Below are 15211 nucleotides of genomic sequence, written 5' to 3'. Positions count from 1 at the left end.
CCCTCCATTGCCTCATGTAAGCTGCATTGAGCCTGCCATGAGTGGGAAAGCGCAGGGTACAAATGTAACAAAAATAAAATAGATACTATTGGAGATTCTACATGGAATGTTGCTACTATTGGAGATTCTACATGTAGTAGTAGTAGTAGTACATGTTCAAGTTTTCTTTTACCAGTTAGCTTCCTTGAAAATAAAATTAATTTCTGTGACAGAATTGTTTTACCTGTACCTATTTGAGTTTTCTTTTACTGGTACTTACTGACTTCATTTACTAGTAAGCTTCCTCTTAGACCTTAGGTAAATATACCTATAGTACCGGTATAGTCTTTGTTTCACAGCTGTTCCTTGTCGACTATTGCATTTATAGGATAAATTGAATAGGATACTGGTAATACAATTATTGCTTAAATATTAATTTATACTGTTCTAACAGTACTTTACAATGCTTTTAGTACTACTGGTATTTATGGTATATCTCAAGTAGCAATTGCTATTCAGACTTTATGCAGTTGGATATGAACTGCTGGCACTGAATGTTTTCCTGCATCTTATACAAAGGAGAGTCTTATATGTCAACTCTACAGTTTTGGTTTTGGGTTGTTGTTTTTTTTTTTTTTTTTTTTACTGTTTTTAGTCTCTGCAACCTATATAAAGGAGCGACTTATAATCCAGAAATTACTGTAATTATTCAGAGGCAGGGAAATGGCCTGGCAAATAATTTGCCCAACAGGGCATCAGGATTTAGACAGCTTGGGGTAGGGTTGGAGATTGGTTTGTTTAGCTCCTCCAACCCAAACAGTGTTCAGTTGCTTCTATAATTATCAATACAAACCTAAACTATATAAACAAGACATATTTAGGAAGTATTTCCAAGTGCAGTTTTGCATTAAAAGCAGAAATTCTTTCTGTGGACCCAGTTCAAAAAGAAATGTGCACTAGTGTGATGCTATGGTTTAATTCAGGCACAATCTGTTTTCATTTGAGCACGTCTCAGAAAGAAAAGATAATCTGGGTTGGAAATACTAGGAACCAATCAGAAAGGAGAAACTGGGAAACCTATCAGGCACTGACTTGTATCTTGGGTTTGCAGCCGGAGCTGCCCTGCTTTGAAAGCTGCCGGTGCCCTCTTTTGCTAGCCACATCTTCCCTCGACAGTTCATAGGGCTACTACCCCTCGCTGCCCGATCGCGAGGAGAGGGAGAACTGTTTGCTCTGCTTTCCTTTTAACTTGCGTGTTCATCTGTCAGCAAAAACAGACAAGATTTTATTGCTCTCTCTCTCTCTCTCTCTCTTTTATTTTTTTTGCATCAAGGGTTTGCTGCTCCTTTCTCTGCAGCCTGGAAGCTCCGTTTGCAAGTCTCCCACGCCCCCTTCGCTCCGGTTTCCAGGAGTTGCATGACATCTTTACAGCATGAGTAAGAAAGTTCCACTCGATTAAGTCCTCACACGACCAGCGCCTCAGGGTTTGCTTCATCCTGCCCGTGGAATCGGGCTACTTTAACACCTTTTCAGGGGTGGGGTTGGCTCCGGTTTTGGAGGAGATATGGCAGAAAGCGCAGCCCGGGAGCCTGCCCGAGCCCCTGTCGACGCGGGCAAAGAGGACGGCTGCGAGCAGTGCCCGGAGTCGGCATCGGAATTCTCGCTGGGCTGTGGCAGGCGCAGGGAGCGCAGGAGCGGGGTCTCCCTGCTGGTGGGAACGGATCGTTGTGGCTCGGGGACCGCGACGACAGTGGCCGAGAGTGAGGCCAGTCTCCTGGACGCTGCCAGGATTACAGCCCGGAGAAGCAGCATCATCAAGGTAAGATTTGCAATAGCACAGCACATACTCCCAGCGCTCCACAAACGTCTCATGCTACTGTCCAGCATGTTGTTCTGGCACACAATACAGTTTCAGTCTGTTTTTCTCAAAGTTCTGTTAATATTTTATGTTGCGCTAGCAGATGGTCATGAACGTCGTTTAAACTTCTACAGTTTAGTTTTATGTATGTATGTATTATTTTTTATTTTGCTGTAAATTGCAATTATGCAGTCCAGTGGGTGATCTGGGAAAGAGGAAAGTTAAGCAGCCGCTTTGTCTGATATCATACTATGGGTTGCTATGGACCATTCTTCAAAGTGCAGCATTTTGGTGTTGATATGCTGTTTAAACACAACTACAAAAGTGAAAGCAGTGTTATCACTAAGCAGGAGAAAGGGGAAAAAAAGTTGTGATAGATTTTAGAGTGGATGAAATGAATGTAGGTACACTGGAGCAGGAATCTCATAATGGCAAATCAGGTGGAGCCCTAATGATACTTTGTGAAAAATAATGTACACAAATAATTGTCAGCATTATTTATCAAAATTGATTCTAGGATGTTCGTACTAATTAGTACAGAAATGAAAACTGTGAAATAAATGATCTGTTTATGTTTCAACAGTAGGTGACAGTATTGCAAACTAGTTGGATGGTTGTGAAAAGCTGTGGAGTTACAGAATATTGATAAGCAGATGTTATTGTGTCTGTAAAATAATTCTTAATATTGAGCTTTAAAAAATTACAGTTTACAGCATAGGCAGAAATGCAGTGGGATTGCCTTAAAGCTCTACCAGCACACATGGACCGTCACTTTTGTTTTATTTTTTGCTGTTGAGCATTCTGGAAAGTAGAGTCAACGTTTCATGGGGAATTTCTTGACAATGGGGTCTTGACCACTAAACTGTGTTAATACACATCAACAGTAATGCAAGTATTGGTACCCAAAATATCTTCTATTAATGCATGAAAGTATTAATAAACTGTCCATGGCAAGTGCATGGAGAGCAGTCCATTAATAGCAAAACGTTTTACTGCAAATCACATAACACAGCACAATGTACAGTAATTAAAAAAAAAGTCAACAACTCTTCAAAAGTTGCAGCTAATATTTTTTTTAGAGCATTAGCAGGCTAATTGTGTTTGCTAGCATATTATCTCCCAACGTTTGCCCTCAGCTTTCCACAAAGTACCATCTATGGCCTGAATTAATCCTACCTGGCACTCTGGCATGAGCATCAGTGCTCCTCCTGAAAGCGCTGAAGGGGTTCCATGTCTTCAGAACCCTCTTATGCAAGCCCAGTGCCCCCACCCAAATGAGGGAGTTCCAAGCTTCAATTAATGAGTACTCCACCCAAAGAGGTAAAGGGGACAGGTGGGACCAGTAGCAATCCCCACTTGCTCCTGCCCATTCACTGCAAGGCGTCAAATGACCCTGACTGACCTGCTATTCCTCTTTATCCCATATGTTGTTGGAGCCCCCCCCTCTGAATCTTTTGGAGAAGACGGAGGGGTATAGATGCCTTGAGAAAAGATATTTGTTCTTCTCCCAGTTGATTATGTTGTGTCATGTCAGGAAGTATTTTTTCGTGGAAAGGGTGGTAGATATGTGGAATGCCCTCCTGTGGGAGGTGGTGGAGATGAAAATGGTAATGGAATTCAAACATGCATGGGATAAACACAAAGGAATCCTGTTTTGAAGGAATGGATCCTCAGAATCTTAGCGGAGATTAGGTGGCAACGCCGGTAACTGGGAAACAAAACCGGTGCTGGACAGACTTCTACGGTCTAGGCCCTGATCATGATTGAATAGATAGGGATGGGCTGGAGTGTAAATTTTAAGGGGCTTCAACGTTAGCTTCAGAACTTAGTACAAGAAGAGTGCTGGGTAGACTTCTACGGTCTGTGCCCTGAGAATGGCAAGGACAAATCAAACTCGGGTATACATATAAAGTATTGTATACCATGTATAATGAGTTTATCTTGTTGGGCAGACTGGATGGACCGTACAGGTCTTTAGCTGCCGTTATTTACTATGTTACTATGACAGTGGTTCTGGAGAGTAAAGGCAGAGGGGGTAGCTCGTGTTACTATGGTTGATAGTTCCAGTACTTTACTAGTGACTGGAATACAGACATGTTCTGTGCACTACTGATTGCCACTTTAACATGGTGCTCATTGAATTCTACATCAAATAGTGTGCATTAAAAAAATGTACTTCATTAAATAGGCTTCAGTGTAATGCCTCCCTTCTTGCCCTCTGTGAGAATGTTTCCTTTATATTCCTTGCTTTCTCGGGAGTCAGAAATCTGGTTTCCTTCTGGGTTCCACCTTAATAGGATCTGGCTCCATACTGAGGGTTTGATGCCTTGAGCCATTTGCCTTTTCCCCTGTTTTTAAGTTATTTAACCCATGATTCTCTCAGGAACCCACCAATATGTTCTTGATCCAGCTAGTGGGTGTCGCTGTTGCATGATGGCTGGCCCAGGTCACCCTGGCCACTAGTAGAATATTATTCCCAGCAGAAACCAGATTCAGGAAGTGAAGCCGGGCTATCCTGAGTCATTGGGTGGGTTTCTGATGACATTTTTATTTACATTAGTGTTGGTAGTTCTTTTCTCAGTAACGTAAAGATAAGGGCAGTTAATAAAGGAGAACATCTGACCTACTTGCTCTAAAATGGCAGTTTCCTCTCTGAAAATAAAATTTAACAAAACTGTTATGGCATCTTACTCATAAATGTTAATTAGCTTTTTATTTTGAATGTACTGGGGGAAGATTGTAAACACATCTTTTAAAACTAATAGCAGTGTTTCTTCATGCTACTAATATTAAGTTCTACCTATCCTTGACTTTTTATTTGAAATGAATACGGCACTAGCTTGTTAAGTATTGTTCTTCTTCAGTGTTATGCACTGTGATACTAGGTGATGGAGAGAACACAATTTCACTGTTGCATTTATCCATTACACGAGAGCTTAATATTTAGTTTGTGCTGCTTTACTCAGGGGAAAAATGTGTTATTTGTGGCTAAATGCACTGAGACTACTACTATGCAGTGGGAAGAAGCTGACTGGACAACTTACCTGGTTAGCTTATTCAACTGGATTATCTAGTTAAATTGGGCTACTGAATATACTAGCCAAAAGTTATCCAGATAAAGTTGTTTGGTTAAATTTAGGACTTGAATTTGTTTTCTAATCATACTTAATCAAAAAATTTTAATAGGATAGCATTAGTCTAACAGTGCCCCTGGCACACTTCCAATACTGTCCAGACCTAAACCAATAAATTTTGTCTGATAAAAATGTAACCAGCCTGGGTAATTCCTGAAGTATTTTATTAGGCTGTACACTGTCCAGAACTGTGTAGATGGTGTGGTGAAGAACTGAAGATATATGTAAACATATAGAAATAAATATAGACCCCAGTGAGATTTTATTATTGTCTCTAGTTCAGTGGTTTCCAAACCTTTCTTGGGGTACCCCCAGTCAGACATTTTTCAGGATGTTTGCAATAAATCTGAATGAGATAGAGCTGCGTGCCTCCATTGCATGCAGATTTTTCTCATGAATAATCATTGTGGATGTCCTTAAAGCCCAGGAAAGGTTTGGGAACCTGTGTTCTGGATCATTAAGGGAGTTTACAGTGGGTTTTGCCAATGCGACATGACTCGGACATAAGGGATGTATGGAAAAATTGTGGATGGATGGATTCTTAAATATTTTATCTTAGAACTCAAAATATTTTTTTCCTTCATTGAATTCAGTGTTTCTTTTAAACCAAGACATTTCATACAGACTTAAGATTTTTGGGTTGTCTGAACTTCTATAGGGGTTTGCTAGTGTGTGTTGATACAGATGTACACCTTTCTTTGTGTCTCTCACTCGAAGCTGGCCTTCATCCATGAGACACACACATTTTTCACATGGGCAGTGGCACCTAACTTATCATTAAGGCTCACAATATAACATAATATGTGGGGTAAGTGCTAAGGGACAGATCATTGAAGTACATACTCTAGAAACTGCAGACTCTTCTGAAGAACTAATGTCTAAGTTGCAGTTTCTTATATATTACAGGAGGGTGCCTTGCCCTTCCCCTCCCCATTTCTGTCTTCCCACCCCTGTTCACTTATGAGAACTTTGTATGTGGATTTTGCATGCAGGGTTAATACAGACAGGATGATAAAGAGAAGATAGGATCTGGTATTTGCTGAATTGCAGTCAGTTCCTCCTTGCGTGCTAACGTTGGGTGTGCTGTTCTTGAATGTCTGCATCGGGACACACTGTGATTTTCAGTTTGGAAATATTACACTGCAAGAAAGGGTTCTAGAACTTGTGAGCATCTACATACAAAATGAAGTTCTGTGTTTCTAGATGAAAAAATAAATTGAATCAGTGAAGTAGTGTGTTAACAACACATTCTTTTTATACTCCATTCATAACACTTTCCATGCAGGGCCATTGCAATATTATTTTAAAGCTAATAAAGTGTTTTTGGTGTATCTAAATATGAATATTAATAGTGACAAGATTAATACACACAGAATTAACACTGCAAACTACAGTTTGTCCTGGAATGTGATGTGAGCAGGTTGATGGCAGTGCTTGAGTATAAAAAAACCTGACTTCTATGCCTGACTTTACAAAGCCTGTTATCTTATGTGTAATAGCATACAATATAATTATACGTATGGGAAAACAAAGGCACTTGTCTATCGAAAACATTTAGGCGTTTTACTGATCCTTCTGGTTTTTGTTACTTTTAGATTATTATGGTGCTGGATGTAAGATATGAGGATGGACACTGGGGCACTGTTATACTAAGCACGGGATCCTGTATGTTCACCTAACCAGAAGGGTAGAGAAACAAGGAGGAAGAAAAAAGACTGGATAAGGAATGAATTACACAAGTGATTAAGCTTCTACTTGGGATATATAATAACTGGGTAGACTCGGGTGGGTTTGTGGGTCTTTTTCTGACATTACCTATTTTTGTTACTGTATTACTGTTTGTTTTTGAGCATGTGGATTGAGTTGAATTTGTAACTCTGAGTCCAGTCAAACTTACAGCTCAACTTCATTCAAACAGTGCAGGCTCACTAGTCTTCTTGTAGCCTAGTGGTCAGAGCAGTTGGCTTGGAAGCCAGGGTTCAAAGCCCATGGACACTCCATATGGCCATGGACAAGTTACTTCATCCTTCATTGCTTCAGGTACAGACTTATCCCTCTGTTTACTAAGCCCACGCTGTAAGGCTGACACAGTCCTTTCAAAGCAAATGGGCTGTGTCGGCATTAGTGCACAGCAGCCACTAGCGTGGCTTAGTAAACAGGGGGGCTTAGATTGCAAGTCTTCTTGGGAGAGGAAAATACCAATTGTGCCCGAATGTAATGTTTATGTTTATTAAGAACATACTATACTGCCTTTACTAGTCATGTAGGTCAAAATAGTTTACAGGCTAAAACAGAGATAAGAAAGGAACACCAATCAATAAAAAAATAGGGAAAAATCATTCCATATAAAACACTAAATACAATCATCCTTCAACTATCACTAAAAAGGCATGAGCTTAGTCCTAATACTATATAGAATGTGTTATTAGGATTTAGAAATAACAGCATCTCTTTTTGAATGTTTCCAGTTATTGTGTTTTCTGTTTGTGTGGATTAAAGAGTAGTAAATCACCTGGACCGGATGGCATACATCCAAGGATACTAAAAACACTGATCTGCTGTTAGTAATGTGTAACCTGTCATTAAAATTGTCCATAGTACCTGAAGATTGGAGGGTGGCCAATGTGAAGCTGATTTTTAAAAAGGATTCTTGGGATGATCCAGGAAATTATAGACCGGTAAGCTTGACGTCAGTGCCGAGCAAAATAGTTGAAACTATTATAAAGAATAAAATTATAGAACACGTAGACAAACATGGTTTAATGGCACAGAGTCAGCAAGAGTTCAGCTAAGGGAAGTCTTTCCTCACCAATTTCCTTCATTTCTTTGAAGGCGTGAATAAACATGTGGATAAAGGTGAGCCGGTTGATGTGTATCTAGATTTTCAGAAACCTTTTTATAAAGTTCCTCATGAGAGACTCCTGAGAATATTAAAGAGTCATGGGACAGGAGGCAAGGTTCTGTTGTGAATTAGGAATTGGTTATTGGACAGAAAACAGAGGATAGGGTTAAATGGTAATTTCTCTCAATAGAGGAGAGTGAACAATTTAGTGCAGCAGGGACCAGTACTATTTAACATATTTATAAATGATATGGAAATTGGAATGATGAGTGAGGTGATCAGATTTGCAGATGATACAAAACTATTTAAGGTTGTTAAAACAAGTGCGGACTGTGAAATATTGCAGGAAGACCTTAGGAAATTGGAAGACTAGGCGTCCAAATGGTAGATGAAATTTAATGTGGACAAATGCAAGGTGATGCACATTGGAAAGAATAATCCAAATCACAGCTACCTGATGCTAGGGCCACCTTGGGGGTCAGCACTCAAGAGAAAGATCTGGGTGTCATTGTAGATAATACGCTGAAATCTTCTGCTTAGTGTGTGGCGGCGGCCAAAAAAGCAAACAGGATGCTAGGAATTATTAGGAAAGGGATGGTGAATAAGACTGAAAATACTGTAATGCCTTTGTATCGCTCCATGGTGTGCCTGCACCTTGAATATTGCGTTCAGTTCTGATCACCGTATCTCAAAACAGATATAGCAGAATTAGAAAAGGTTCAAAGAAGAGCGACTAAAATGATAAAGGGGGTGGAACTCCTCTCGTATGAGGAAAGGCTAAAGAGGTTAGGGCACTCAAATTGGAGAAGAGATGGCTGAGGGGAGATATGATTGAGGTCTACAAAATCCAGAGTGGTGTAGAACAAGTAGAAGTAAATTGATTTTTTACTCGTTCCAAAAGTACGAAGACTAGGGGACACTCAAGGAAGTTACATGGAAATACTTTTAAAACAAATAGGAAGAAATATGTTTTCACTGAACAAATAGTTAAGCTCTGGAACTCTTTTTTGCTGGAGGAGGTGATAACAGCGGTTAGTGTATCTGGGTTGAAAAAAGGTTTGTACAAATTCTTGGAGGAAAAGTCCATAGTCTGCTGTTGAGACACACATGGGAAGCAATTGCTTGCCGTGGGATTTGTAGTATGGAGTGTTGCTACAATTTGGGTTTCTGCCAGGTAACTGTGACCTGGCTTGGCCACTGTTTGGAAAACAGGATACTGGGCTAGATGGACCATTGGTCTGACCCAGTATGGCTACTCTTATGTTTTATGCTCTTATGTTCATATCTCGACAATTGGCTGGTGAAGAGCACCTCAGAGGACAGTGCTCAGGAGTCTTTACGGATGACTATTCGGGTGCTAGAGCTACTAGGGTTCATTTTAAACTACCCCAAGTCCCATCTCCACCTTGTTCAGCGATTGGAGTTCATGGGAGCCCTGCTCGACACGCAGACAGTTTGAGCCTACCTTCCGGAGGCGCAAGCGGACAATCATATCTCACTAGCATCCAGGGTTCATGCCTCTCAGCAGATGACAGCTCAGTTGATGTTGAGATTGTTGAGCCACATGGCTTCCACAGTGTATGTTACACCCATGGCATGTCTTCACATGAGATCAGCTCAATGGACCCTGGCTTCTCAGTGATAATAGGTCACGGGGAGTCTAGAAGATATCATTCAGGTGTCCCCAGAGCTTTTATGCTCTCTACAGTGGTAGACCATTCGATCCAATTTGACTTTTGGACTGCCATTCCAAATTCCTCAACCACAGAAAGTGCTGATAATGGATGCATCTCTCCTGGGTTGGGGAGCTCATGTAGATGGGCTTCACAATCAAGGTGCTTGGTCCGCCCAGAAAATGAATCTTCAGATCAACCTCCTGGAGCTTCGAGTGATGTGGAACGCTCTAAAGGCTGTCTTATCAAATTATTCTAATTCAAACAGACAATCAGATTGCAATGTATTACACCAACAAGCAGGGGGGCACTGGATCTCGCCCTCTGTGGCAGGAGGCCGTCTGGATGTGGCATTGGGCTCGTCAACCCTGCATGTTTCTTCAAGCCACTTATCTGGCGGCTGCAAACAACATCCTGGCTGACAGGCTGAGCAAGATAATGCAACCGCATGAGTGGTCTCTCCATAATAGGTGTAGCCAGCAAGATCTTCCAAGCATGGGGCACTCCTTCGGTGGATCTTTTTGTCACTCAACTGAATCACAAGGTCCCTCAGTTCTGTTCCAGGCTTCAGGCCCATGGCAGGCTAGCATCAGATGCCTTCCTCCTCAATTGATGGACAGGCCTTCTGAATGCGTATCCTCTGATACCTCTAGTTGGAAAGACTTTGTTGAAACTGAAGCAAGACCGCGAAACCCTGATTCTGATTGCACCATATTGGCTGCAGCAGATATGGTTCCCTCTTCTTCTGGAATTATCCTCCGAAGGACCATGGAGATTGGAGTGTTTTCTGACCCTCATCCCGCAGAATAAGGGGTCACTTCTACATCCCAACCTCCAGTCTCTGGTTCTCACAGCTTGGATGTTGAGAGCCTAGAATTCGCTTCCTCCTTGGTTCTTTCGGAGGGTGTCTCCCGGGTCTTGCTGGCTTCCAGGAAAGATTCCACTAAGAGGTGCTACTGTTTTAAATGGAGGAAGTTTGGCATCTGGTGTGAGAGCAAGGCCCTAGATCCCCTTACTTGCCCTACACAGACCCTGCTTGAATACCTTTTTATACTTATCAGAGTCTGGTCTCAAGACCAACTCCGTAAGGGTTCACCTTAGTTCTATTAGTGCTTATCATCAACGTGTAGAGGGTAAGGTGATCTCTGGACAACCTCTAGTTGTTCGCTTCATGAGAAGTTTGCTTTTGTCAAAGCCCCCTGTCAAACCTCCACCAGTGTCATGAGATCTCAACGTCGTTCTCACCCAACTGATGAAAGGTCCTTTTGAGCCACTGAATTCCTGCCATCTGAAGTACTTGTCTTGGAAGGTTGTTTTCTTGGTGGCTGTTACTTTAGCTCGTAGAATCAGTGAGCTTCAGGCCTTAGTAGTGGATGCACCTTATACTAAGTTTCAGTACAACAGAGCAGTCCTCTGCACGCACCCAAGTTCCTGCCAAAGGTGGTGTCGGAGTTCCATCTGAACCAGTTGATTGTCTTGCCAACTTTCTTTCCCTGACCTCCATGCCCATCCTGGTAAAAGCAGCTTGCACACCTTGGCTTGCAAGAGAGCATTGGCCTACTACATGTAGTGGACAAGGCCCCACAGACAGTCCGTCCAGCTTTTTATTTCTTTTGATCCCAACAAGATGGGGGTCGCCATTGGGAAACACACTATTTCTAATTGGCTGGTAGATTGCATTTCACTTATGCCCAGGCTGGGCTGGCCTTAGAGGGTCATGTCATGGCTCATAATATCAGAGCCTTGGCTGTGTCAGTAGCCCATTTGAGGTCAGCCTCTATTTGCAAGGCTGCAACGTGGTCTTCAACCCACACATTCACATCTCATCACTGCCTTGAGCAGGATACCTGATGCGACAGTCGGTTTGGGCAGTCAGTGTTGCAGAATCTGTTTGGGGTTTCAAATCCAACTCCACCCTCCTAGCCAGTTTTATTCTGTTATAGGCTGCAGTCTCACTCAGTTGTATATAGTTTCAGGTTAATCAGTGTTATGTCCTCGCAATTTGTTGTTTTCAGTGAGCCTGGATGCCAGGGATTCACCACTTGTGAGCATAGGAGCCAACTTTTCAAAATTATTGGGGGTGCTAAGCCCAGTGGAAATAACCCCTCCCTGGATACATACAAGGAATTTTCTCAATATTGGGGGTGCACAAGCACCCACAGCACCCACAGAGTCGGCTCCTATGCTTGTGAGAATATGCAAGCTTGTTTGTCCTCGGAGAAAGCGAAGATACTTACCTATAGCAGGTATTCTCCGAGATCAGCAGGCTTCTTATTCTCACAGTTCTGCCCACCTCCCCTTGGAGTTGTCTCCTTGGTTATTTTTAGTTTGTTTTTTTTGCTTTAATATTGAATTGAGGAGACTGTGTTGACACAATGGGCAGGAAGGCACTCATGCATGCGTGGTGGAGTGTGGCTCACGCTTCACAAAGTTATACTTTTTTACTTTGGCATAAATGCCGGACCGGGTGATGCGGATCGGTGTCTACCCACTTGTGAGAATATGAAGCCTGCTGTCCTCGGACAATACCTTCTACAGGTAAGTATCTTCACTATTTTCTTTTCTATATTTTGTTTTATTTCTATTTATTATGGTTTGAATCTAGAAAGTCTTGGGATGAAATATGGGTAAATGGTAGTTAAAGCTACGGTCAATCCAGGCTGAAAGCCCACCTCTTTACCGCTGCTTTTGACTCCTAACCACTACTTGCCCTGTACCCTTTTATTCCCTCCTCTTTAATTCCCTTACCTCTTAGTTGTTCTGTCTGTCTGCTTGTCCTATTTAGATTGTAAGCTCTTTGAGCAGGGACTGTATTTTCATGTATGGTGTACAGCGCTGCGTATGCCTTGTAGCACTATAGAAGTGATAAGTAGTAGTAGTAAAGCTGACATCTATGAGAAATAGAGTTTAATTTACTACAACATTTTATTTTATGTTTAGCGATAAAACAAGTTATCATTAGCACAATTCTTGATAGTTTACCAGTTTCTGTCTTTTGCATTACTTCATTTGGCAATGAGTATGGCTGTTATTGTATAGTGCTAGCAAGAGTATACAAACTTTACAGTCATATATAATAATTAGTCCATGCTCTTTGAGGCTTACAATCTAGTCATCCTTCCAGGTATTGACAATGTTCCAGAAAAGCTAATCAGTAAACCCATCTGTGAAATGCACTGGCATTTTAAAATATCACTTACAGCCTTGCTCTTCACTCCCAGACCTCAATGGCTGATGACAGGTCAGGTTTGCAAGATACCTCTACTGAATATGCTTCATTACCTCCAGTAACAGTACGCTTTCAGTTTTAAAGATATTATTTCATCTTTATTTTACTATGCTCTTAACAATGTTGTGAACATATATACAAATAGTGCTACCTACCTACTATTTTCTTATATGCATGAGATATTTGAATACACTGGAAATTATGGGAATGCAAATCTCTCTCATTCTATATTCATTGGGGATATTCTGAAATCCTGACCCATTGGTGGCCTTTGAGGACTGAGAGTGAAGACTGCTGACTTATGGTTTTAGTTCTTTACTAGTAAAAAAGGCCCGTTTCTGACACAAATGAAACGGGCGCTAGCAAGGTTTTCCTCGGAGTGTGTATGTTTGGGAGAGTGTATGTGAGAGCGACTGTTTGAGAGTCAGAGTGAAAGTGTGATTGTGTGAGAGAGAGCGTGAGTCTGGGTGTGAGTGTGTTTGTGAGAGAGTGTGTGTGTGAGAATGAGAGTGTGTGCAAGTGTGTATGTGAGACACAGTGTGAGTGAGAGTGTGTGTGTGTGGGCGAGAGAGAGAGTGTGTGTGAGACACAGATTCTCTGTTTGAGTGAGTGTATGAGACCAAGCGAGTGTGTGAGTGACTGTGTGGCACATAGAGAGTGAATGTGATACAGTGTGAGACAGAGTGTGTGAGAGTGAGAGTCAGAAAGACATTGTATATGAGAGAGAGAGTGTGAGCCGTGCCCTCCCAATCCATGGCCATCTGTCCCCTGCCTCCTCCTTTCATCCTTTTCCAGCAATTCCCCTCTGTCCCTGAGCCCTGCCCTCCCAATCCATGGCCATCCATGTTTGTCTGTCACCTGCCCCCTCCATTCATCCCTATCCAGCATTTCCCCTCTCTGCCTGAGGCCTGCCCTGCAATCCATATCCATCCATGCCCATCTGTTCCCTCCATTCATCCCTATGCAGCAATTCCCCTCTCCCTGAGTCCTGCCCTTCCAATCCATGCCCATCCATGCTCCTCTGTCACCTGGCCCCTCCATTTTTCCCTATCCAGCATTTCCCCTCTCTGCCTGAGGCCTGCTCTGCAATCCATATCCATCCATGCCCATCTGTCCCCTCCATTCATCCCTATCCAGCAATTCCCCTCTCCCTGAGTCCTGCCCTTCCAATCCATGCCCATCCATGCTCATCTGTCACCTGGCCCCTCCATTTTTCCCTATCCAGCATTTCCCCTCTCTGCCTGAGGCCTGCTCTGCAATCCATATCCATCCATGCCCATCTGTCCCCTCCATTCATCCCTATGCAGCAATTCCCCTCTCCCTGAGTCCTGCCCTTCCAATCCATGCCCATCCATGCTCATCTGTCACCTGGCCCCTCCATTTTTCCCTATCCAGCATTTCCCCTCTCTGCCTGAGGCCTGCTCTGCAATCCATATCCATCCATGCCCATCTGTCCCCTCCATTCATCCCTATCCAGCAATTTCCCTCTCCCTGAGTCCTGTCCTGCCCTTCCAATCCATGCCCATCCATGCTCCTCTGTCACCTGGCCCCTCCATTTTTCCCTATCCAGCATTTCCCCTCTCTGCCTGAGGCCTGCTCTGCAATCCATATCCATCCATGCCCATCTGTCCCCTCCACTCATCCCTATCCAGCAATTCCCCTCTCCCTGAGTCCTGCCCTTCCAATCCATGCCCATCCATGCTTCTCTGTCACCTGGCCCCTCCATTTTTCCCTATCCAGCATTTCCCCTCTCTGCCTGAGGCCTGCTCTGCAATCCATATCCATCCATGCCCATCTGTCCCCTCCATTCATCCCTATCCAGCAATTCCCCTCTCCCTGAGTCCTGCCCTTCCAATCCATGCCCATCCATGCTCATCTGTCACCTGGCCCCTCCATTTTTCCCTATCCAGCAATTTCTCTCTCTCCCTGAGTCCTGCCCTCCCAATCCATGCCCATCCATGCTCCTCTGTCCCCTGCCCCCTCCATTCATCCATTTCCAGTAATTCCCCTCTCTCCCTGTGCCCTGCCCTCCTAATCCATACCCATCCATGCTCCTCTGTCCCCTGACGCCTCCATTCATCCTTTTCCAGCAAGTCCCCTCTCGCCCTTCCATGACCCCCCCCCTCGCATCCATGCTACGCTCTCTTCCATGTCCCAGCCTGGCCCGCCCTCTTCTCCCCCCCCTTCGCATCCATGCCCCCCCCTTCGCATCCATGCCTCGCATCCATGCCCCCCCCTCGCATCCATGCCCCCCCCCTTCGCATCCATGCATCCCTTTTTTTTTTTTTTTAATTCTTTTTAACTTTACCTCCGTGGCGGTTCGTGCAGCGAAGCGTCAGGGAAGGAGGCGGCGCTCCCGACGTCTAGCTTTCCCTTCGCTGTGTTCCGCCTTGTTTTGAAGGCGGAACACAGCGAAGGGAAGGCTAGACGTCCGGAGCGCCGCCTCCTTCCCTGACGTTTCGCTTCCGGATTTGTTTGTTTTGTCACGAGGGCGGG

General features: G+C 43.4%; 1 protein-coding gene across 1 annotated transcript in view; it reads left to right on the top strand.

The window, feature by feature from the left end:
* Positions 1–1364: 1364 nt before the first annotated feature.
* PLCL1 (phospholipase C like 1 (inactive)) overlaps positions 1365–15211 on the top strand; it is a 683152-nt gene continuing 669305 nt past the window's right edge. The window contains exon 1 of the mRNA XM_030209205.1: positions 1365–1798. Coding sequence (XP_030065065.1) covers positions 1544–1798 — 255 coding nt within the window. The 5' untranslated portion in view covers positions 1365–1543. The remainder of the gene's footprint in view (positions 1799–15211) is intronic.

Source organism: Microcaecilia unicolor, chromosome 7 (assembly GCF_901765095.1).
Source record: "Microcaecilia unicolor chromosome 7, aMicUni1.1, whole genome shotgun sequence".
Lineage (NCBI taxonomy): Eukaryota > Metazoa > Chordata > Amphibia > Gymnophiona > Siphonopidae > Microcaecilia > Microcaecilia unicolor.
This window is presented reverse-complemented; position numbering and strand designations above follow the sequence as displayed.